The sequence below is a fragment of the Haliotis cracherodii genome, unplaced genomic scaffold (assembly GCF_022045235.1).
Source record: "Haliotis cracherodii isolate W230 unplaced genomic scaffold, xgHalCrac1.p SCAF_9, whole genome shotgun sequence".
Lineage (NCBI taxonomy): Eukaryota > Metazoa > Mollusca > Gastropoda > Lepetellida > Haliotidae > Haliotis > Haliotis cracherodii.
This window is the reverse complement of record NW_027266343.1, coordinates 47,798,432-47,821,019: the sequence shown is the minus strand read 5'-3', so window position 1 is coordinate 47,821,019 and position 22,588 is coordinate 47,798,432. Positions and strand designations below refer to the sequence as shown.

General features: G+C 45.6%; 1 protein-coding gene across 1 annotated transcript in view; it reads right to left on the bottom strand.

The window, feature by feature from the left end:
• The window catches only part of LOC139453341 (1-phosphatidylinositol 4,5-bisphosphate phosphodiesterase epsilon-1-like), a 369,664-nt gene that overhangs the window by 265,954 nt on the left and 81,122 nt on the right, over positions 1–22,588 (bottom strand). The window contains exon 2 of the mRNA XM_071235012.1: positions 16,750–16,852. Within this exon, the coding sequence (XP_071091113.1) occupies positions 16,750–16,852 (103 nt within the window). The remainder of the gene's footprint in view (positions 1–16,749; positions 16,853–22,588) is intronic.

Genomic DNA, 22,588 nt, shown 5'->3' with positions numbered 1-22,588 from the left:
CACGACACGAACCTTCCCCACCCCGGGATATTCCAACAGGAATCAATATGTCGTGCACGACATTTAATAAATCCAATCACGACCTGGCCATGCAGACTTCGCTTCAGCTGGGTGGTCTCCTGTCGTCCTAGACTAATTGTAAGCGATCAGCATGGCCCAAACACGGCGTTATTGCCAGAACAGAGACCCATCAGACAGACGAAGCCGGTACCCTCAAACTAAGTTGCAATATTCATGAAAGTGTGGCTAGTGTGTAGCCATGCACAAAGGATACAGAGTCGTGTGATGGGACTGGATCGGGGGGAAGGACAAGTCGGCGTGACCTCGTTGCAGACACCCTTTCCACTGCCCTAGTTCTGAAGTCATGAGTCATCCTTCCGTTATAGTGACACGATATATAAGCCAACAATGACTACATGTAAGTCAGTCCTGTCAGTCTTAAATCGTTACAGGTTTGATAGCTTGATGTAGGAGAAGGGCTAAAGCTCAGGGAGGACGGGTAAAGCCAATAAAATGGTGACAGACGTCCCCAAATGGCAAATCGATGACAATTACAGCATCTTGTTTCACAGGATATACATACTGATACCAGGCAGACCAGCATCTTTAAGCTCCGTTGATGGTGTTGGCGACGGGCATGGCAGGGGGATAACAAACAGCTTTTCAATTAATTGTACAAATTTATCCTTTCACCTGTAACAAGTTTAGATGAACAATATACAGGGCGTTAAATTGAATTCGAGTTCGGTTAAACAAAGACGTCGTTCTCTACCAACACTAACAGTGCGACGCGCGGGTTTTGCTTGGTTCGCAAACGCAAACCTATTTTGAGGAACGTTAATGACTCTTGACGGCAATAATTAGAATAAGCGCTGAAGTTGTGTTTGAAATAGATCCTGATTCCTTTGAAGTATCACGGGGATCGAAAGGATGATAAACAAATATGTTTGAACTTCACTTTAATATTTTATAAATGTCAAACTGAAACACATTTGCTGAACACAGAACTTGCAATGACATTTAATGTGAATAGAAAAGATTTTGCATTGCGAAATACTGCATTCAGGATAGACCTTAACCTTTAAGACCAGGAGGTTTATTGAACGTATGAATAAGTATCCAATCGCTCGTATAGACAAACAAGTGAGTGAGTGAGTGTGGCTTTACGCCGCTTTTAGCAATATTCCAGCAATATCACGGCGGTGGTACAAATAAGTGATTTGTTTGTTGCTCAACGAATCACCAAGAAATGATACAGCTATATGCCTGTGAATAATGGATTCTGGACCAGACAAACCAGTGACTGACATTACGACAGACCCAAGTCGTCAGGGTACCCTGACACGCTATCCACCAGGCCACCAAACCACATCCTTTACGTCCAGCACTGGTTGATCGTTGAGCATTATACGTTTGATAAATATCAACTAAGTCATTCATGGGTGACCAGAGAACACGTACATTTGAAAATTGGAACACATACACGTGCTACATGTAACTATACTATTATAAAAGTGATTGAGTGAGTATGGTTTTACGACACTTTTAGCAATATTCCAGCAATATCACGGCGGGGGACATAAAAAATGGGCTTCACACAATGTACCCATGTCGGGATTCGAACCCGGGTCTTCGGCGTGACGAGCGAATGCTTTAACCACTAGGCTACCCGACCGCCCCTGTTACATAAAAGACCTTTAATATGCGTGAAATATATAACGTACATTGTATTAATTGTTTCCGTCTGCTTATCAGAGGTTTGACAACGGGGTTTTGATTCTGAAACCTTGGTTTGAAAGCTGTGTGAGTATGGATTTATTGAGATAAAATTAAGTCAAGTTCATAGAATAGAATTGTTAATTGCCTGCAGTGACGGTGGGTACACAGTATTATCTATTATGGTTAAAACGGTGATCAAATACAGGCATTCCGGGGTAGGATAGGTCTTCAGCAACCCATGCTTGCCGTAAAAGGTGACTATGCTTGTCGTAAAAGGCGACTAACGGGATCGAGTGGTCAGGCTCGCTGACTTGGTTGATGCATGTCATCGATCCCAATTGAGTGGATCGATGCTCATGATCATAATCACTGGATTGTCTGGTCCAGACTCGATTATTTACAGACCGCTGTCATATAGCTGGAATATTGCTGAGTGTGGCGTCAAACAACAAACCAAACCAAAAATCAAATACAGACAAACACCTCATGTTTATTTATATTATCGGTTATGTCGCCATTGTAACTATCACTGGCGCCATTGGTGATGTCACGTGCTTCTGGGACCGTGTTGAGATATTCACACGCTGCAGATGCAAGAGACTTGTTGATCCTGATCTTCATCAACACTATGCCAACACATGACATGAGCTCGTGGCTTCTGATTACAGATGCGGTTCTTAAAAATAGATTTCCAATAAAGCCGATCTAAAAGCTGTAGGAGAATCATTTGTACCCGAAAGACGACTGATTTCTGCCATTCCTAGTCCAGGAGCACCTCGGGCTTGTGATGAGTGAGATATGCCAAAGGAGTCTGTTCAGAATCCCTGATTTTCCGTCACAAACCGCCATTCGGAAAGTCGGGTTTAAAAAGTGTTGCTAGGCAACCTGCTGTTTCGTAACGATGGAGGAGAGCGACGAGGGAGACATGAGATGGTTGTGCCGGGCTCGCTGCCCTGTCTTCATCACAAACCATCACCGCCGTGTGACATGTGAAATTGATTAAAAACGCCATTATTCTCCAATGACTTCGCCATTAAATATAAACTTTTTATTCTTTATAGCAGTCTTCACCTGACTCGAGGACAAGCCATGTGGTTCTATAACGGACAATCGTAGGAGAAAACGTAGAAAGGGCGTGTTGTAAAAAGGTTCTTTGGCTAGAATAAATGACGACCGGTAGCAGATTAAGTAGGGCGTCATAAAAAGCATGTTTATCTTGAGATTCGATCAATATGAGTCCCTCTAACGAGACAACGATTTCGACATTCGCTGGTTTAAATTTAGCCCGTTGGAATGAAGTATATTACGTAGTGGTGACATTTAAGTTGCCAACGTCCTTGATACTACATACGTGACTCAGATGTGTGCTGGTGGGGTTTAACGTCGCATTCAAGATTAGTGCACTTATATAGCAACGTGACTTCGATGACAAAAGCATTAAGATAAAGACTTTACTGACGATGCACATGAGATTTGTTGTCTGCTGTGAAGCCTTATTATGAGCCTACTGGTGCTTTATATGACATTCAGATTCATGTTCAAGGGGCAAACCTATTGCTCTCAAGAGTGAACACAAGCGCACATGTACGGCTGTTTTATGATGCCAAGGGGAAGTAAAAGGGCCAAAACTGACAATGCTGACAATGGTAAGCGAAAGGGCCCAAATTACGAGTACAATTTAATGATGGCAAGGGTATACACACAAGGGCCCAAACTGGGTCTGATTCCTTTCAGTTGTGTATTCAAGAACTATTCCAAAGGTCAGTAACATCTGTCAAGGTACAGTAAAGTACGGCTATAACGAACTAATAATTTTAGTTCGTTATAACCGTAGTTCGTTATAAGCATATATACAGCATAACTACAGCAAATAGTCGGGACCAAAAAAATAAGTTCGTTATATCCGTCAGTTCGTTATAAGCGTGTTCGTTATAACCGCAGTTTAATGTATATGAAAAAACGCACATATGCCATTTTCTAGATCAGCGTTGTGCCTATTTTATCAAGTAGGGCGCACCTCGAGAGGACCTTTAGTCCCCTGTTGAAAAGTACCGTTCTTCTGTCATGTGTTAACTCCGCGATGTCATAACTTACTTTATTTGGTGGCGCCTTCAGTCACAAAAAAATAATTGCTTTATCTTTTCACATTTCAAATTAGTTTTGTCTCCTGCTACAAAAGATTAGTTCTAGGCCAGCATATATATGGATACAAGTGGTTCAAGTCAATCTTAATATTTTTTCGAAAAAAATATGGTGACACTTAATACACGTGTATCAATTCCACATCGAGTCTATACACAGACGTCAATAATGTTATCACTCCAAAATTATATTGACATGTTTTCTTGTGTACACTGGAACTGTACAACAAACACTTATCGTATCATCATAAATTCAACCTAAGGTCCCTTTTCAAAGAAAAAGACAAAAAAACTTTCCATAATCATGTCCATGTCCGCGAAAAGGCGGACGTATGTTGCCCCACCAGCGGAATTCGTCACAAACACATGTAAAGGCACGTCAATTGTACACCTGAAAACAAACACATTCGGTACAAGTCAATATATTTTGTCAGGATGAGTCAAATTTGAAAATGTCCTCCACATCTCTACCATAAAACGTTTTGAAATCTTTACTAAGGCATTTACTTTTGTAGCCTTGATCAAACCACTTTTGAGTCGTGTGACGCCCTTTGAACTACAGTGAGTGAGTGAGTATGGTTTTACGCCGCTTTAAGGAATATTGCAGAAATATCACGGCGGGGGAGACCAGAAATGGGCTTCACACATTGTACCCATGTTGGGAATCGAAACCGGGTCTTCGGCCAGACGAGCGAATGCTTTAACCACAAGGCTACCCCGCCGCCCCTTTGAAAAAAAGACTAATATGATATCATAGTCATGTTTTTTTATACAGTCATTGTGTTCTCTTTATCTATATCAGCCCTGGTCGTTCGATAAATCTTAAGAACTAGTTCCGTGCACCCTTTGAAAAGGACACTAAAAGTGGGCCTTCTACAGCACTTTCATTATCCCATTACCTACTTCATTTCGCTTCGGGGCATGTGCTGGGAAACCTGTGATATGTTGTATGAACAATTGTATTACAGCTGCGGGCGATCTAACACAACCGCATGCGCTGATGTCTCCAAGCACTCCAAGCACAGGCCTTCCTATTGAATTATCATGGAAATCGAGGTATAAGTGTCCACTCTTGTTGTATCATAAAACAGCTATTGTCACGTGCTTCTTCATATCGCATATTTACAACATACATATACTGATGAAGTTACTTTCTTATCATGATTGTCCGAAAGACAATCTCATTATAATCAAATCTTCAACCCTGATGCAATACCTCATCCGTTTAGATCTGACAAACCCCATACAGGCGATCACATCAGTGGACTGTTTCTCTATTCTCGGAACTAACAAGTAAAGTGGCAGCCAATCGTAGAACCACATCTGATTTCTGCATCTCAAAATGAACATGAAGGGGAAGTTCCGAATGTAGATTAGTAAAGGCTGTACAATATATGTTGTGGATATTGTTTACATCCTGTTGTTTCTGCGCGTCATGGCATCTTCACTCAGAATAGTTTACAATCAAGGGAATGTGTCGTGTATTGGACTTCTTTTGTAAAGAAAGAAATTTCCGAAAGAAGATGGTAAAGAAAACAAGCGAATCGTTTCAGAAAGCTGGTATCTGATGACCGCAATGAACCACATCTTTCATTTTCACTGGAAGGTCCAATTTCATCAAGAGATCACAGGGATCTCTTTTCAGCCACTGCTTAAAAATCAACCCATTTTCACAGGGAAATGTGGAGTCGAACATTTTCGTTTCTTCACAGGTCATTTTTACAACCTCCAGCATATTTCGCGAACAATTTATGTTATGGAGGTAAAACATGTGGTCAACTTTTTCGAAAAAATCTCACTCCTGATACGGTTCGGAAATTTAAATTTCCATAAATCGATGACCCTAATCTACTGTCCATCACTTACCGTATATCAGACATAATTGTATCTGTTCGTCATTTACCGTATATAACAAATAATAATAATTACATCTTGCACTGTACCAACAGTGTTAGACAAGGGGCCACATATGCTCGTGGAAATATGCAAGTTTTGCTTCCGACACAACCTCGACGCAGCTATGACCAGAATCATATCCAACGCAGTATGGACCTCATAACTATTATTGGCTAAATTGGCTTATTAGTATACATTGATACACTGAGCCCGTCTCACTCTTGGCGTCATTGCTTGGTGGCGCTACAAAACAGGCTCCAGTCTTCATCAAATCTGCCAGTCAGTGCAGGCTGAAAATAGACACATGACGTCAGAGGTCCTACTCGTGTCAGACGGTCGACAAAGAGACACCCATATGATATGGTCAATGGAGGATCTTCGCTGGGTTCTGTAAAGCCGGCATTTGGAATATAAATTCCAGTCAGAAATATATGTTGGATATTTGTGATTAATAACTTCCTTTTCATTTCAGTGGACTTCCTCGGTTTTGATGTGTATATGGACTCAGTATATTAGGCATTTCATGTACATATTAAGGCGTGGGAGGAAAGCATGAATTATGCAGGTCTTGGACGTTTACCCCTGTGGAAACCAACGTGTCTGGACAGGCCAAGAATCAGCAACAGAGCGAGTCTTGGATTCGAACCATCAGTTCGTGAATCAAAACTCGTCTGAACAGATGAAAGGTCGTTTAGACTACTGAAACAATGTGGTTTAGTATTAAAAGGACCACTTCGCATATTAACACGAACCACCTCGAATTTTGACATGATACACTTCCAGTGATGACTAAATTCCAGTATTGACATTGCCGTATGGCAGTGTACTTTATTGCTTAACAATGATTGTAACTGTATTGCATTGTTTCTGTTGAGATTCCGTAGACACTCATTGCATTGTGTTTGGACAGTGATAAATCGTCAGGAAGTTAGACTATTTAGATGCTAGTGGGGTGTGTAAACTTCTGGTCCGGTATACCGTCTGTTGGTTGTTTTTTGGTTCCACACTAAGGTCATTTACGTACAGATTTCGGGGTTAACATATTGTTTAAAAAAATTGGAAATCGACACATAAGAACATGAATCGCCTGGAGTTTTGACATGAACCAATTCCAGTATTGACATGCACCAACTCGAGTTTTGACATGAAACAATTCCAGCATTGACAGGAACCAACTCGAATTTGGACATGAAACAATTCCAGTATTGACAGGAACCAACTCGAATATTGACATGAATCAATTCCAGTATTGACAGGAACAAACTCGAATATTGACATGAAACAATTACAGTATTGACAGGAACCAACTCGAATATTGACATGAAACAATTCCAGTATTGACAGGAACCAACTCGAATATTGACATGAAACAATTACAGTATTGACAGGAACCAACTCAAGTTTTGACATGATATGGTAACTCATATCATGAAATTCGAATCATGAAATTCGCATCGATCTGCAGCACGTATATAGAACAACTACCTTTTTGTATATTCATCATATGAATGATTGATTCTCCGAGTGATTGTTGAATATTATATTGTGGCAGTAACTGCTCTTTATGAATCTGCAATCCGAACCATCCGTTCTAAAGCCGTCATGCATGCTTGCTAAAGACGTCTGAACACTTTGAAGGGCTAACCTTCACTGGCTTAAGAATTAATCGTCATGAAATAGACACAGTGTATGATCGTGATAAGTACAGTGCAGATGTACCCATGACCTCACGTTTACCCACACCCCCATCGTTCCCGTCCCTCGAGAAGAGCAGCACGAATACCGGTAAGCTCTATGTCCGTGCAGCAACCTCATCACGTCATATATTGCATGTGATTTTGGAGCTGCCGTGTCACGTGAGATGAGGATGTCTGGGATACAAACCCGATTACACCTATGACCCTAGCCTCGTGACTGCACGCTGCTGTGATTGCTCCCAAGACATCAATGTACAGCAGGAGATAGACGACAGGACACTGAGCGCTGTGATCAGTCCGACTACACCATGTAGTGGAGACATACATGCTACAAAGTCCTCGTATGGCCAATGTACAGCAGTAGATAGACGACAGGACACTGAGCGCTGTGATCAGTCCGACTACACCATGTAGTGGAGACATACATGCTACAAAGTCCCCGTATGGCCAATGTACAGCAGGAGATAGACGATAGGACACTGAGCGCTGTGATCAGTCCGACTACACCATGTAGTGGAGACATACATGCTACAAAGTCCCCGTATGGCCAATGTACAGCAGGAGATAGACGATAGGACACTGAGCGCTGTGATCAGTCCGACTACACCATGTAGTGGAGACATACATGCTACAAAGTCCTCGTATGGCCAATGTACAGCAGGAGATAGACGAAAGGACACTGAGCGCTGTGATCAGTCCGACTACACCATGTAGTGGAGACATACATGCTACAAAGTCCCCGTATGGCCAATGTACAGCAGGAGATAGACGATAGGACACTGAGCGCTGTGATCAGTCCGACTACACCATGTAGTGACAATGTCCTGGAGACATACACGCTACAAAGTCCTCGTATGGTCAAACAGCTGCAGCTGCTATTTATCACAGGCTTATACAGTGGTGCACATTTATGTGCTACTCGGTCCTCAATGTGCTGGATCACACACTAAACACTATTATCAGTCCGTTCACAGCATATAATCAGTCGGTTCACAATCAAATTCTTGATTTCGACATCCAGTTGCTACTCGGTCCTCAGTGTGGTAGGTCACACGAAAAGCTATGATCAATGCTAACATCAGTCTGTTCACAGCCTATATTACAGCCCTCGACATACAGTTGCTACTCTGTCTTCAACAGACTTGGTCACACGAAACGCTAAAATCAGTCCGCTGACAACCTATATTTCAGTTCTCGACATCAAATTGCTACTCTGTCTTCAAAAGACTTGGTCACACTAAACGCTATAATCAGTCCGTTGACAACCTCTATTTCAGTTCTCGACATAAAGTTGCTACTCTGTCTTCAATAGACAGGGTCTCACTAAACGCTATAATCAGTCCGTTGACAACCTCTTTTTCAGTTCTCGACATAAAGTTGCTACTCTGTCTTCAATAGGTTGGGTCACATAAAACGCTAAAATCAGTCCGTTGACAACCTATATTACAGTCCTCGACATCAAATTGCTACTCTGTCTTCAATAGGCTGCAGGGTCACACAAAACGCTAAAATCAGTCCGTTGACAACCTATATTACAGTCCTCGACATCAAGTTGCTACTCTGTCTTCAATAGACTGCAGGGTCACATAAAACGCTAAAATCAGTCTGTTGACAACCTATATTACAGTCCTCGACATCAAATTGCTACTCTGTCTTCAATAGGCTGCAGGGTCACATAAAACGCTAAAATCAGTCTGTTGACAACCTATATTACAGTCCTCGACATCAAGTTGCTACTCTGTCTTCAATAGGCTGCAGGGTCACATAAAACGCTAAAATCAGTCCGTTGACAACCTATATTACAGTCCTCGACATCAAATTGCTACTCTGTCTTCAATAGGCTGCAGGGTCACATAAAACGCTAAAATCAGTCTGTTGACAACCTATATTACAGTCCTCGACATCAAATTGCTACTCTGTCTTCAATAGACTGGGTCACACTAATTGCTAAAATCAGTCCGTTGACAACCTATATTTCAGTTCTCGACATCAAGTTGCTACTCTGTCTTCAAAAGGCTGGACACACTATTTGCAATGATCGGTCCGTTCTCAGTCACGTAGTTCTATTCTAGACAAGCAGGTGCTGTACTGTAACTGTCGGTGCCGAGGTTGACACAGTACAGTATGGATTAATTGGAGAAGGTCACTGTTCTTGATCAGACTTTGATGGTCGCGTTAGGAGCCATAAATAATTTAACCCATCAATCAGACACTGCGGCCACTTAGCGGTACCGGGTATAACTGCATCGAGGACCGCCATCGTGGTCTAGTGGTAGAGCGTCTGCCCGGAGAGCGGAAGGTCAGGGTTTGATCATCGGTCACGTCATACCAAAAGACGTTAAAAGATTGCACTTGTTGTTACCCTTCCTGGCGCAAGGACTGGTCTGCATACTGGAGTAGTCGGCATACTGTGTCTGAGTTGGGTATTCATGTTAAACCGCGGCATGGAATCTCAGTGGACTATGACTATAAAAATGGCATTAGCTCTTGCTAGAACAAGCAGCCACTCACATGTCGCTAATAAAGTGCAATATTCTTGAACGCGACGTCAAACCCCATTCACCTCACCTCAACTCACCGAGCTGCTTCAACTTCAAACATGCCAACATGGAACCCTTATTATTTATTGAATTACCGAGACTCTCACCGCCCCATATATCATACCACGGTGAGTGAGTGAGTTTGGTTTAACGCCGCTTTTAACAGTATTCCAGTTATTATTACGGCGTGTCATCTTAATGTTGAAGGAAAGCCCGAAGTGATGCAGGTCTCAGACGTTTACCACTTCGGTGAAACCCACGAGCACGGGTATGGTGCTGACAAACCTAGAAACATAATCGGGGCGAACCGGGATTCGAACCAACAATCATAGGTTTCTGGCGTGCCCAAGAGACGCAACTCTACACAGCGAATCGCGGCGCTTTAGACGACTGGACCACCCGTGCGTCATAAGAAACACTACAGTTACACATAGCAAGAATCACTTAACGTAATCAGAAACAGTCACTTAAAGACATTTATCGCAAAAATCATCAAACGTCATATATAATAAAATACTAAAACGTATAGCCACAAGGACTAAACGTCATATATCCAAAGAAAGGTCATATATCATTTGACATACAGATCGTCACATATTGAACGGAGAGTCATATATCGAAAAAAATACTACTCGTGATGCATCAAAGATAAACACACATAATAATGATATTTACTTGCTTGACAACGGTACAAGGATCTATACCGAAACGTCGCCTTTACAGTAGAGAGGTTGTTATCCATAACTACTTTGAAAAGAAATGAAGATCATATATCACACGAATCAATGGGAACCATACATCAGAAGAGTTTCTATATCTCGTATGTCCCAATAAACACAAAGCAAACTATTCACAAGTAGTAGTCAACACCATTCATCCAAAGAATTATTATAAAGAATATTATTATTGCCCCAAGGAAATCCCGACAACGGATAACGTTTCTGTTGCTCCGCTCAGTCATTCCGAACATCACGACAAGCAACAATATGGTACTGTCTTTTCAAAAACTTCCCCTTAACTAGCCAGTCTGAAAGCGTATCGATCTTCTAGCACCTGTCTTCTTTAACAGATTACTACAAAATTCAATCTATTATCTTCAAGTAATGTAATTACATGCAAAACTGGTTGGTATAATATTAATATTCTGGACGAATAGAAACAAAGGGAGAAAAAACAACAACCAACCAACCAAGCAGCGAAAAGCGGCAGTCATTTGAAGACGGGGAAAGAGGATGGAGAGGCAGCCAATGAGTGGTGGAAGGAGGGGCAGCCAATGAGTGCAGGAAGGAGGGGCAGCCTATGAGTGGTAGGAGGAGGGGCAGCCAATGAGTCGTGGGAGGACAGGCAGCCAATGAGTGGTGGAAGGAGAGGCAGCCAATGAGTTGTGGAGGGAGAGGCAGCCAATGAGTGGTGGAAGTAGGGGCAGCCAATGAGTGGTGGAAGTAGGGGCAGCCAATGAGTGGTGGAAGGAGAGGCAGCCAATGAGTGGTGGAAGGAGAGGCAGCCAGTGAGTGGTGGAAGGAGAGGCAGCCAGTGAGTGGTGGAAGTAGGGGCAGCCAATGAGTGGTGGAAGGAGAGGCAGCCAATGAGTGGTGGAAGGAGGGGCTGCCAATGAGTGGTGGAAGTAAGGGCAGCCAATGAGTGGTGGAAGGAGAGGCAGCCAATGAGTGGTGGAAGGAGAGGCAGCCAGTGAGTGGTGGAAGTAGGGGCAGCCAATGAGTGGTGGAAGTAGGGGCAGCCAATGAGTGGTGGAAGGAGAGGCAGCCAATGATTGGCAGAAGGAGAGGCAGCCAATGAGTGGTGGAAGGAGAGGCAGCCAATAATTGGTGGAAGTAGGGGCAGCCAATGAGTGGTGGAAGTAGGGGCAGCCAATGAGTGGTGGAAGTATGGGCAGCCAATGAGTGGTGGAAGTAGGGGCAGCCAATGAGTGGTGGAAGTAGGGGCAGCCAATGAGTGGTGGAAGGAGGGGCAGCCAATGAGTGGTGTGAGGAGGGGCAGCCAATGAGTGGTGGAAGTAGGGGCAGCCAATGAGTGGTGGAAGTAGGGGCAGCCAATGAGTGGTGGAAGGAGAGGCAGCCAATGAGTGGTGGAAGTAGGGGCAGCCAATGAGTGGTGGAAGTAGGGGCAGCAAATGCGTGGTGGAAGGAGATTCAGGCAATGAGTCGTGGAAGGAGATTCAGGCAATGAGTGGTGGAAGAAGGAGAAGCCAATGAGTGGTGGAAGTATGGGCAGCCAATGAGTGGTGGAAGAAGGAGCAGCCAATGAGTGGTGGAAGTAGGGGCAGCCAATCAGTGGTGTGAGGAGAGCCAGCCAATGGATGGTGGAAGGAGATTCAGGCAATGAGTGGTGTAAGGAGGAGCAGCCAATGAGTGGTGGGAGGAGGGGCAGCCAATGACTGAAGGAAGGAGGGGCAGCCAATGAATGGTGGAAGGAGAGGCAGCCAATGAGCGGTGGAAGGAGAGACAGCCAATGAGAGTTGGGAGGGGGGGGGGGGGGGGGGGGCAGCCAATGAGTGGTAGGAGGAGGGGCAGCCAATGAGTGGTGGGAGGTGACGTGGCCAATGAGTGGCGGGAGGAGAGGCAGCCAATGAGTGGTGGGAGGAGACGCAGCCAATGAGTGGTGGGAGGAGGGGCAGCCAATGAGTGATGGGAGGAGATTCAACCAATGAGTGGTGTGAAGAGGGGCAGCCAATGAGTGGTTGGAGGAGGGGCTGCTAATGAGTGGTGGGAGGAGGGGCAGCCAATGAGTGGTGGGAGGAGGGGCTGCCAATGAGTGGTGGGAGGAGGGGCTGCTAATGAGTGGTGGGAGGAGGGGCAGCCAATGAGTGGTGTGAAGAAGGGCAGCCAATGAATGGTTGGAGGAGAGGCAGCCAATGAGTGGTGGAAGGAGGGGCTGCCAATGAGTGGTGGAAGTAGGGGCAGCCAATGAGTGGTGGAAGTAGGGGCAGCCAATGAGTGGTGGAAGGAGATTCAGGCAATGAGTGGTGGGAGGAGGGGCAGCCAATGAGTGGTGGAAGGAGATTCAGGCAATGATTGGTGGGAGGAGGGGCAGCCAATCAGTGGTGGAAGGAGGGGCAGCCAATGAGTGGTTGGAGGAGGGGCTGCTAATGAGTGGTGGGAGGAGGGGCAGCCAATGAGTGGTGTGAAGAGGGGCAGCCAATGAGTGGTTGGAGGAGAGGCAGCCAATGAGTGGTGGAAGGAGGGGCTGCCAATGAGTGGTGGAAGTAGGGGCAGCCAATGAGTGGTGGAAGTAGGGGCAGCCAATGAGTGGTGGAAGGAGATTCAGGCAATGAGTGGTGGGAGGAGGGGCAGCCAATGAGTGGTGGAAGGAGAGGCAGCCAATGAGTGGTGGAAGGAGAGGCAGCCAGTGAGTGGTGGAAGTAGGGGCAGCCAATGAGTGGTGGAAGTAGGGGCAGCCAATGAGTGGTGGAAGGAGAGGCAGCCAATGATTGGCAGAAGGAGAGGCAGCCAATGAGTGGTGGAAGGAGAGGCAGCCAATAATTGGTGGAAGTAGGGGCAGCCAATGAGTGGTGGAAGTAGGGGCAGCCAATGAGTGGTGGAAGTATGGGCAGCCAATGAGTGGTGGAAGTAGGGGCAGCCAATGAGTGGTGGAAGTAGGGGCAGCCAATGAGTGGTGGAAGGAGGGGCAGCCAATGAGTGGTGTGAGGAGGGGCAGCCAATGAGTGGTGGAAGTAGGGGCAGCCAATGAGTGGTGGAAGGAGGGGCAGCCAATGAGTGGTGGAAGGAGAGGCAGCCAATGAGTGGTGGAAGTAGGGGCAGCCAATGAGTGGTGGAAGTAGGGGCAGCAAATGCGTGGTGGAAGGAGATTCAGGCAATGAGTCGTGGAAGGAGATTCAGGCAATGAGTGGTGGAAGAAGGAGAAGCCAATGAGTGGTGGAAGTATGGGCAGCCAATGAGTGGTGGAAGAAGGAGCAGCCAATGAGTGGTGGAAGTAGGGGCAGCCAATCAGTGGTGTGAGGAGAGCCAGCCAATGGATGGTGGAAGGAGATTCAGGCAATGAGTGGTGTAAGGAGGAGCAGCCAATGAGTGGTGGGAGGAGGGGCAGCCAATGACTGAAGGAAGGAGGGGCAGCCAATGAATGGTGGAAGGAGAGGCAGCCAATGAGCGGTGGAAGGAGAGACAGCCAATGAGAGTTGGGAGGGGGGGGGGGGGGGGGGGGGGGGGCAGCCAATGAGTGGTAGGAGGAGGGGCAGCCAATGAGTGGTGGGAGGTGACGTGGCCAATGAGTGGCGGGAGGAGAGGCAGCCAATGAGTGGTGGGAGGAGACGCAGCCAATGAGTGGTGGGAGGAGGGGCAGCCAATGAGTGATGGGAGGAGATTCAACCAATGAGTGGTGTGAAGAGGGGCAGCCAATGAGTGGTTGGAGGAGGGGCTGCTAATGAGTGGTGGGAGGAGGGGCAGCCAATGAGTGGTGGGAGGAGGGGCTGCCAATGAGTGGTGGGAGGAGGGGCTGCTAATGAGTGGTGGGAGGAGGGGCAGCCAATGAGTGGTGTGAAGAAGGGCAGCCAATGAATGGTTGGAGGAGAGGCAGCCAATGAGTGGTGGAAGGAGGGGCTGCCAATGAGTGGTGGAAGTAGGGGCAGCCAATGAGTGGTGGAAGTAGGGGCAGCCAATGAGTGGTGGAAGGAGATTCAGGCAATGATTGGTGGGAGGAGGGGCAGCCAATCAGTGGTGGAAGGAGGGGCAGCCAATGAGTGGTTGGAGGAGGGGCTGCTAATGAGTGGTGGGAGGAGGGGCAGCCAATGAGTGGTGTGAAGAGGGGCAGCCAATGAGTGGTTGGAGGAGAGGCAGCCAATGAGTGGTGGAAGGAGGGGCTGCCAATGAGTGGTGGAAGTAGGGGCAGCCAATGAGTGGTGGAAGTAGGGGCAGCCAATGAGTGGTGGAAGGAGATTCAGGCAATGAGTGGTGGGAGGAGGGGCAGCCAATGAGTGGTGGAAGGAGATTCAGGCAATGATTGGTGGGAGGAGGGGCAGCCAATGAGTGGTGGAAGGAGGGGCAGCCAATAAGTGGTGGAAGGAGAGGCAGCCAATGAGTGGTGGAAGGAGAGGCAGCCAATGAGTGGTGTGAGGATAGGCAGCCAATGAGCGGTGTGAGGAGGGGCAGCCAATGAGCGGTGGGAGGAGGGGAAGCCAATGAGTGGTGCAAGGAGGGGCAGCCAATGAGTGGTGGAAGGAGAGGCAGTCTATGAATGGCAGAAGGAGGGGCAGCCAATGAGTGGTGTGAGGAGAGGCAGCCAATGAGTGGTGGAAGGAGAGGCAGCCAATGAGCGGTGGAAGGAGAGACAGCCAATGAGTGGTGGAAGGAGAGGCAGTATATGAATGGCAGAAGGAGGGGCAGCCAATGAGTGGTGGAAGGAGATTCAGCCAATGAGTGGTGTGAGGAGGGACAGCCAATGAGCGGTGGGAGGAAGGGCAGCGAAAGAATAGCAGAAGGAGGGGCAGGCAATGACTGGCAGAAGGAGGGGCAGCCAATGAGTGGTGTAAGAAGGGGCAGCCAATGAGTGGTGTGAGGAGGGGCAGCCAATGAGTGGTGGGAGGAGGGGTAGCCAATGAATGGTGTGAGGAGGGGCAGCCAATGAGTGGTTGGAGGAGGGGTAGCCAATGAATGACAGATGGAGGGGCAGCCAATAACTGGTGTGAGGAGGGGCAGCCAATGAGTGGTGTCAGGAGATGCATCCAAGACATGCCACAGCTTTTTAGAAACTTAGAAATTAATAACATCAACCAGGAAGATCTTACAAGTTGCAGTGAAACAATGGATAATCCAGGTAGTCGTTAAGTCGAGTCAGGGATAATACGTCTCACAAAGACCCAGGAACAATGCTTCTCACGTAAGGGGTGATATATTGTATCCAGTCTCCAGTAAGAATCACAGCCATATTTCCCCGGCAGCTATGATTCCTATGGACAACTGAGAAATCTCTTGGGCGTCCAACTACCCTGCAGCAGTAACTAGTCAGATTACATGACGCCAAATATGAGGTAATATTGGACCAAAGACACATTCAATTAATGTCCCTAGCGAGAGATGCCAAAACAGAACAAACTCCCATTTGTCATCCACATCCATAATTCACCAATGTTATACAAAAGAAGTACAAACGGAATTGTTTTCAGGTTTTCGCTGGAACATTTATCAGCTTCTTGTGAGGCAATCTGATTAGGTCATACGCGTATTTGTCCACAATCAGTTCGACTTCTCGTGCAGTTGGTTTGCCGTTCCATCATATATATTAAAGGCGGGTGTGCTGACACGTCTGTAAGTCATGTTTTTACTACAAACAATGCTGATAACTCTCATATTTGTGAGTGGTGTATTAATACCAACAAAATGCTTCCAAGCAATCGGACAATCTCCCATTGTGAATGCATATGTATTCATAAATGCATCACTATCGTGAGGAAGAGACGATTACTTTCAGAATATTCCATGACCGTCTCATGGAATATTCTGAAAGTAATATATATATATATATATATATATATATATATATATATATATATATATATATATATTATCGTGGTGACGTCATATCCTTTTCCTGAAACTGGTAATATATCCAAGGCCTGATATGTCCGATATTCAATCATCAATACGCTGCTATGAATTATGCATGGATGTTTAGAAACGATTCCATATAAGGAAAGTTATACGTTCCTGGGATAGCCTGTAGTGTATTGGCCAGCAGCGCGTGGACAACGGCGCTCGTTTTTGATAGAGGAATGGACAGACTCACCACCTGGCTCGAGCGAGTAGCTTCCCCTCTGCTTTGAGCGCTCTCCTCTGCGAAGGCTCATTTTGCTGCGACTTCCTGTTCTCTCTGCGTGACCCAAGTACTCCTGGAACACATGCGTTAGATGATTGTGATGATGATGATAAAGTATGCATTTGCAAGAATGTAACATAATCATGCATACAAATAAATTATATTTCATTATTGAGAAGGATGGTGGGGTAGTCGAGTGGAAGGTCTGGGTTCGATTCCCCTAAATGGGTACAATGTACGAAGCCTATTTCTGCTGTCCTCCACCCTTACAATGCAAGAATGTTGCTGGATTAAAGCTGCCTAAAGTCGTAATCACTCATTCATTACTGAGATCTAAGTACAGGGTCACTTGTTTGTCATAATACTAATCAGGCATCAATATTTATCCGGATTACCCGGAGTAGTACCGTTAAGGGCACGTGAGGACACCCAAGAAATTCCCCGAGGTTTTACCACATGTCAATGATACGTTTATGTATTTATTTCAAAGCTATTTTTTGGCCGATGTTAAATTCGTACTAACGCATTCAGTCATAATTGTCAGCCATAGCGCTAAGAATATCGCTTCACTATAAATATAGGGGCCAATATCGGTACAGTTATTTTCAGTAATACCTAATGAGCCTTATGAATTTTGCTTCATGATGATTGGCTAGTCAACATCACATTAATAAAGATGACGTCACCATTGTTTATGATGTCACAAACGTGTGTTTTTTCTGAGGTGATTTGGAGTTGTGATCGGCAAACTCGGGTTTTCCATGATGTCTTTAGAAACGAAGACTTGGTAATCTGTATAATAATAACCTGCTGGCAACATGAAATGACGGATTACGTCCCACATGAAATAACGTTACAAATTTAATTCACCCCGGACATCGACTCGTAATTCATCCTAGCTCGTAGATTATCTAAATGTACACGCAAACACACGCACACACACGTACACACACACACACGCACACACACACGCACAGACACATACAGGCACACACAGAGACACAGACACTTGCAGGGAGGGAGAGCGAACGAGAGAAACACGTACATACACAGACACACACACGCATAGAGAGAGATAGACACAGACACATTCAGACGCACACAGACACAGACACAGACACACACATAGACGCAGGCACATAAAGGGAGAGGGAGAGCGAGCGAGAGAAACACACACGTACATACACACATACACAGACACACATACACAAACACACACGCGCACAGAGACTATTATCTAAATGTACACGCACACACACACAAAAACGCACAGACACATACAGACACACACAGAGACACAGACACTTGCAGGGAGGGAGAGCGAACGAGAGAAACACACACGTATATACACAGACACAGACACATACACTCGCAGAGAGAGATACACACACAGACGCACACAGACACAGACAGACACACACACAGAGATCCACACAGACACACACAGATCCACACAGACAAACACACACACACACACATATACTCACACAGATATCCACACTTACACAGACACCTAAACACAGAGATCCACACAGACACAGAAACACACACAGAGATCCACACAGACACACACACACACAGAGATCCACACAGACACAGACATAGACACACACCTATATACGCGCACAGACACACACACCGTTACCAGTACGTAAAGCTCGAGTAAAGTACATTATATCGGCATTTGCCCGAAGTGGGCGGACGGGCACCGAGCTAATGTGGTTAATGTGCTATGTATAATGTATACACTATGTAATTCCTCTGCAGTAAACAAGCTGTCCATCACCATCGGCTAGCGCATCTTGCAGTACAACTTCGGGAGCAGCCGGTGGCGTCACTGTTCTGTTGTATATCAAAAACATATCTTATTTAATCTTAACAAATTTGTCTTCTCGAAGGTTACTATTGAAGTCAAAGCTGTACACATTAGCAGAGTGTAGCCACGTTATGTCCGACGGTGCCATCACCAAATAAATGGCCCGGAATAACAACTGTTATTCAGAAAGCACACAGTTTCCAAACAAGATATCCCGGCCGACAGGGTTTCCGGTCTCACAGTCTTTACGGTCTCACTGGGTTTCCGGTCTCACAGTCTTGACGGTCTCACTGGGTCTTCGGGTCTCACAGTCTTTAAGGTCTCACTGGGTTTCCGGTCTCACAGTCTTTAAGGTCTCACTGGGTTTCCGGTCTCTCAGTCTTTACAGTCTCACTGGGTTTCCGGTCTCTCAGTCTTTAAGGTCTCACTGGGTTTCCGGTATCTCAGTCTTTAAGGTCTCACTGGGTTTCCGGTATCTCAGTATTTAAGGTCTCACTGGGTTTCCGGTCTCACAGTCTTGACGGTCTCACTGGGTCTTCGGGTCTCACAGTCTTTAAGGTCTCACTGGGATTCCGGTCTCACAGTCTTTAAGGTTTCACTGGGTTTCCGGTCTCTCAGTCTTTACAGTCTCACTGGGTTTCCGGTCTCTCAGTCTTTAAGGTCTCACTGGGTTTCCGGTATCTCAGTCTTTAAGGTCTCACTGGGTTTCCGGTCTCTCAGTCTTTAAGGTCTTACTGGGTTTCCGGTCTCACAGTCTTAAGGTCTCACTGGGTTTCCGGTCTCACAGTCTTTACAGTCTCACTGGGTTTCCGGTCTCACAGCCTTTAAGGTCTCACTGGGTTTTCGGTCTCTCAGTCTTTACGGTCTTACTGGGTTTCTTGTCTCTCAGTCTTAAAAGTCTCACTGGGTATCGGGTCTCACAGTCTTTAAGGTCTCACTGGGTTTCCGGTCTCACAGAGTTTCTGGTCACTGTTTTGGGGTCTGTCCATTCCAGATAACACTTTTCTAAACCAGCCCATGTTCCCTGAACTAACCCCTGTTTCCGTCAACAACAACAATAATCGTGAAAGGTGAACATATCCTGCCAAATAGGGGCACGTCATCGAGACAAAATGATACGAAATCAACGTCACCGAATGACTCCCGATCCAATTTAGTCGCCTCTTAAAGCCCTTTATCGTAAATAAACCAGTAACATTAGTACGTTTTATAGAACATCCTTCGCCACTTTAACACTACAAACAGAAAAGTTTTCAATGTTTGTCTCTAGTTGTAATAGCACTCTAGTAAACAAACATGTACGTTTTCTACCCCTGTTGGCATTCCCGGTAAGAAATGGTTACCCGGAACCTCTGCTCGTTGTAAGAAGCTACCTAATGTTTGTTTGTTTGTTGTTTAACGCCGCACTCAGCAATATTTCAGCTATATGACGGCGGTCTGTAAATAATCGAGTCTTGACCAGACAATCTAGTGATTGACAACACGGTTTACATGGTCATAGGTTTACCAACAAACGTAAGATTCCATTTTACTGACTTGGAAACTTAACCCTTCAGACAAATACTCTTCCTGTTTGTAATTCTGGAACTAACCCGCAAATCATGTACAGCCCTTTCTTCTGATCTCCTCCATGTCCTGAACCTTGACCCATGTTCAGTCCACAACTGACACTCACGGCCTGGCGCTTGTGCCGACATTTTACGAGCGCTCTAGCCAATTATATTTAACGCCAGGAGCTCTGCTTATCTTCCCTGCAGCCCGCATGCGCAGAAGGGAAGGGTCGCGTTTTGAAGGAAGACAATCGATACGATCTGCAAAGCTTAAACGATATGGGCAGCCTTTCCTGGTGTTTGACTTCGAGTAATTTCCCTATTACCAAATATGATCGTTGCGATGTGTCATTTCGACTCGTTCATTTTTTGTGTTCTTGTAACAATCTTGTAAAACCCTTGAAATATATTTGTAACACGTGGTTGAAATAACGTAAAATATATAATTTAAACACCGATATGTCAGTTTGTAAAACTATCAGTAACGTACAGCTCTGTCCAAGTTTTTTGCAAAATAAAGAACTGTGATGTCAAGGAGGCATGCTAAATAACTGAAGACTTGTTGGTTCAGTGGTATGAGGGGGCGCGGGTGGCCCAGTCGTCTAAGGCGCCACAATTCGCTGTGCAGAGTTGCGTCCCTTGGGCACACCAGAACCCTATGATTCTGGATTCGAATCCGGGTTCACCCCGATTATGTTTCTAAGTTTGTCAGCAACATACCCGTGCTCGTGGGTTTCACCGAAGGGGGTAAACGTCTGATACCTGCATCACTTCGGGCTTTCCGTCAACATTAAGCTGACACGCCGTGATATAACTGGAATATTGTTCAAACCGGCGTTAAACCAAACTCACTCACACACCCATTGGTAGAAATGTCACGGGGCACTCACAGAGATGTGCACGCTTTGTAATTGAAGCGTGCCATCGCGAAAAATCTATATATGCTATTACCATTAGCCAGGTTGACACTGACAGGGTATAATGTGAAAACAATATGACACGGTCTTATTGTACCCACGACACTGCAATTTTTACTGTGCAATGGGATTAAGACAAAATCTCTAGAGAGAACCTAAAACGCATTTCCAAGTATAAAATGTGACCATGCCGTCAATTAGTAGCGCCTGCAGTCTAGATATCAACACTGTCTTAGTGAGGTGATATGTATCTATGTGACTATTGTTGCACAAAGGGAAGAGTGAGTGAGTTGAGTTTTAACGCCGCTTTTAACAGTATTACAATTATATCACGGCGTGTCAGCTTAATATGGGAGGAAAGCCCGAAGTGATGCAGGTCTCGGACGTTTACCACTTCGGTGAAACCCACGAGCACGGGTATGGTGCTGACAAACCTAGAAACATAATCGGGGCGAACCGGGATTCGAGCCCACAATCATACGTTCCTGGCGTGTCCAAGGGACGTAACTCTGCACCTCAGACGACTGGGTCACCCGTGCCGCCTTTTCATGATAATATAGCTCCACGTCAACCTATGCTTCTCGCAAGAGGCCACATCGTGGCTCGTGTGGTCAGGCTCAGTGTTTGTTTGTTGTTTAACGCCGCACTGTTCAAGCTCAGTGACTGGGTTAATTGCGTGTCACCATAGCTCGGCGGCATGGGATGTTGCTCATATTATCGATCACTAGTACTGTCTGCTCAACACTCGATTGTTTACGGGCCGCCGTCACATAACTGGAAAATGCCCTGCGTTAAACAACAAACAAATAACCTTAACTATAGGGCTTGTCAACATTGGATGTTCTAACCAAGCCAACATTCAGAAATGATGGGGATGTCGTGTGAAGTTGAACGGCGTTCAGACTTACCCGCTGCTCTGGAAATGTCACGAACCTTTCAGTCAGTACTCGTTATATTCAGAACATTGGAAAAACTGCTCATTTGCAGCCATCATTTGCGGTTTATTTTTTAGATATAATTACTGAAACAGCACTCCGTTTGGAGAGTACCTTTGAAGCCTGAGTGTAGTACGCAAGGACACCATGTAGCTGGGTTTCAATTACGTCATCACGAGCAATTGCGCACTACATAGAACACAACACAATACTTAGCTGCCAACACGCGACAGTGCAGTGTAAGGGAGATAACCCTGTCTTCTCGCTGACGATCCCAGGGCTGCTGGTATTGATTCTGGTCAGTTATGTCAACACAGGCTATGCGTGCCTAGATCCTATCTGGTACCATGTACTAGTTACAGATAAAAACGTCAGAGAAACTTTTGTACGTTACAGATACAACCCATAGCGTCAGTTTAGCGTTAGTACGTCACAGGCACAACTTATATCGACCCTGTAGCGTTTGTACGTTACAGATACAACGTATATCGACTTTGTAGCGTTTTTACGTTAAAGATACAACTTTTATCGACCCTGTAGCTTTTGTACGTTCCAGATACAACCCATAGCGACAGTTAAGCGTTAGTACGC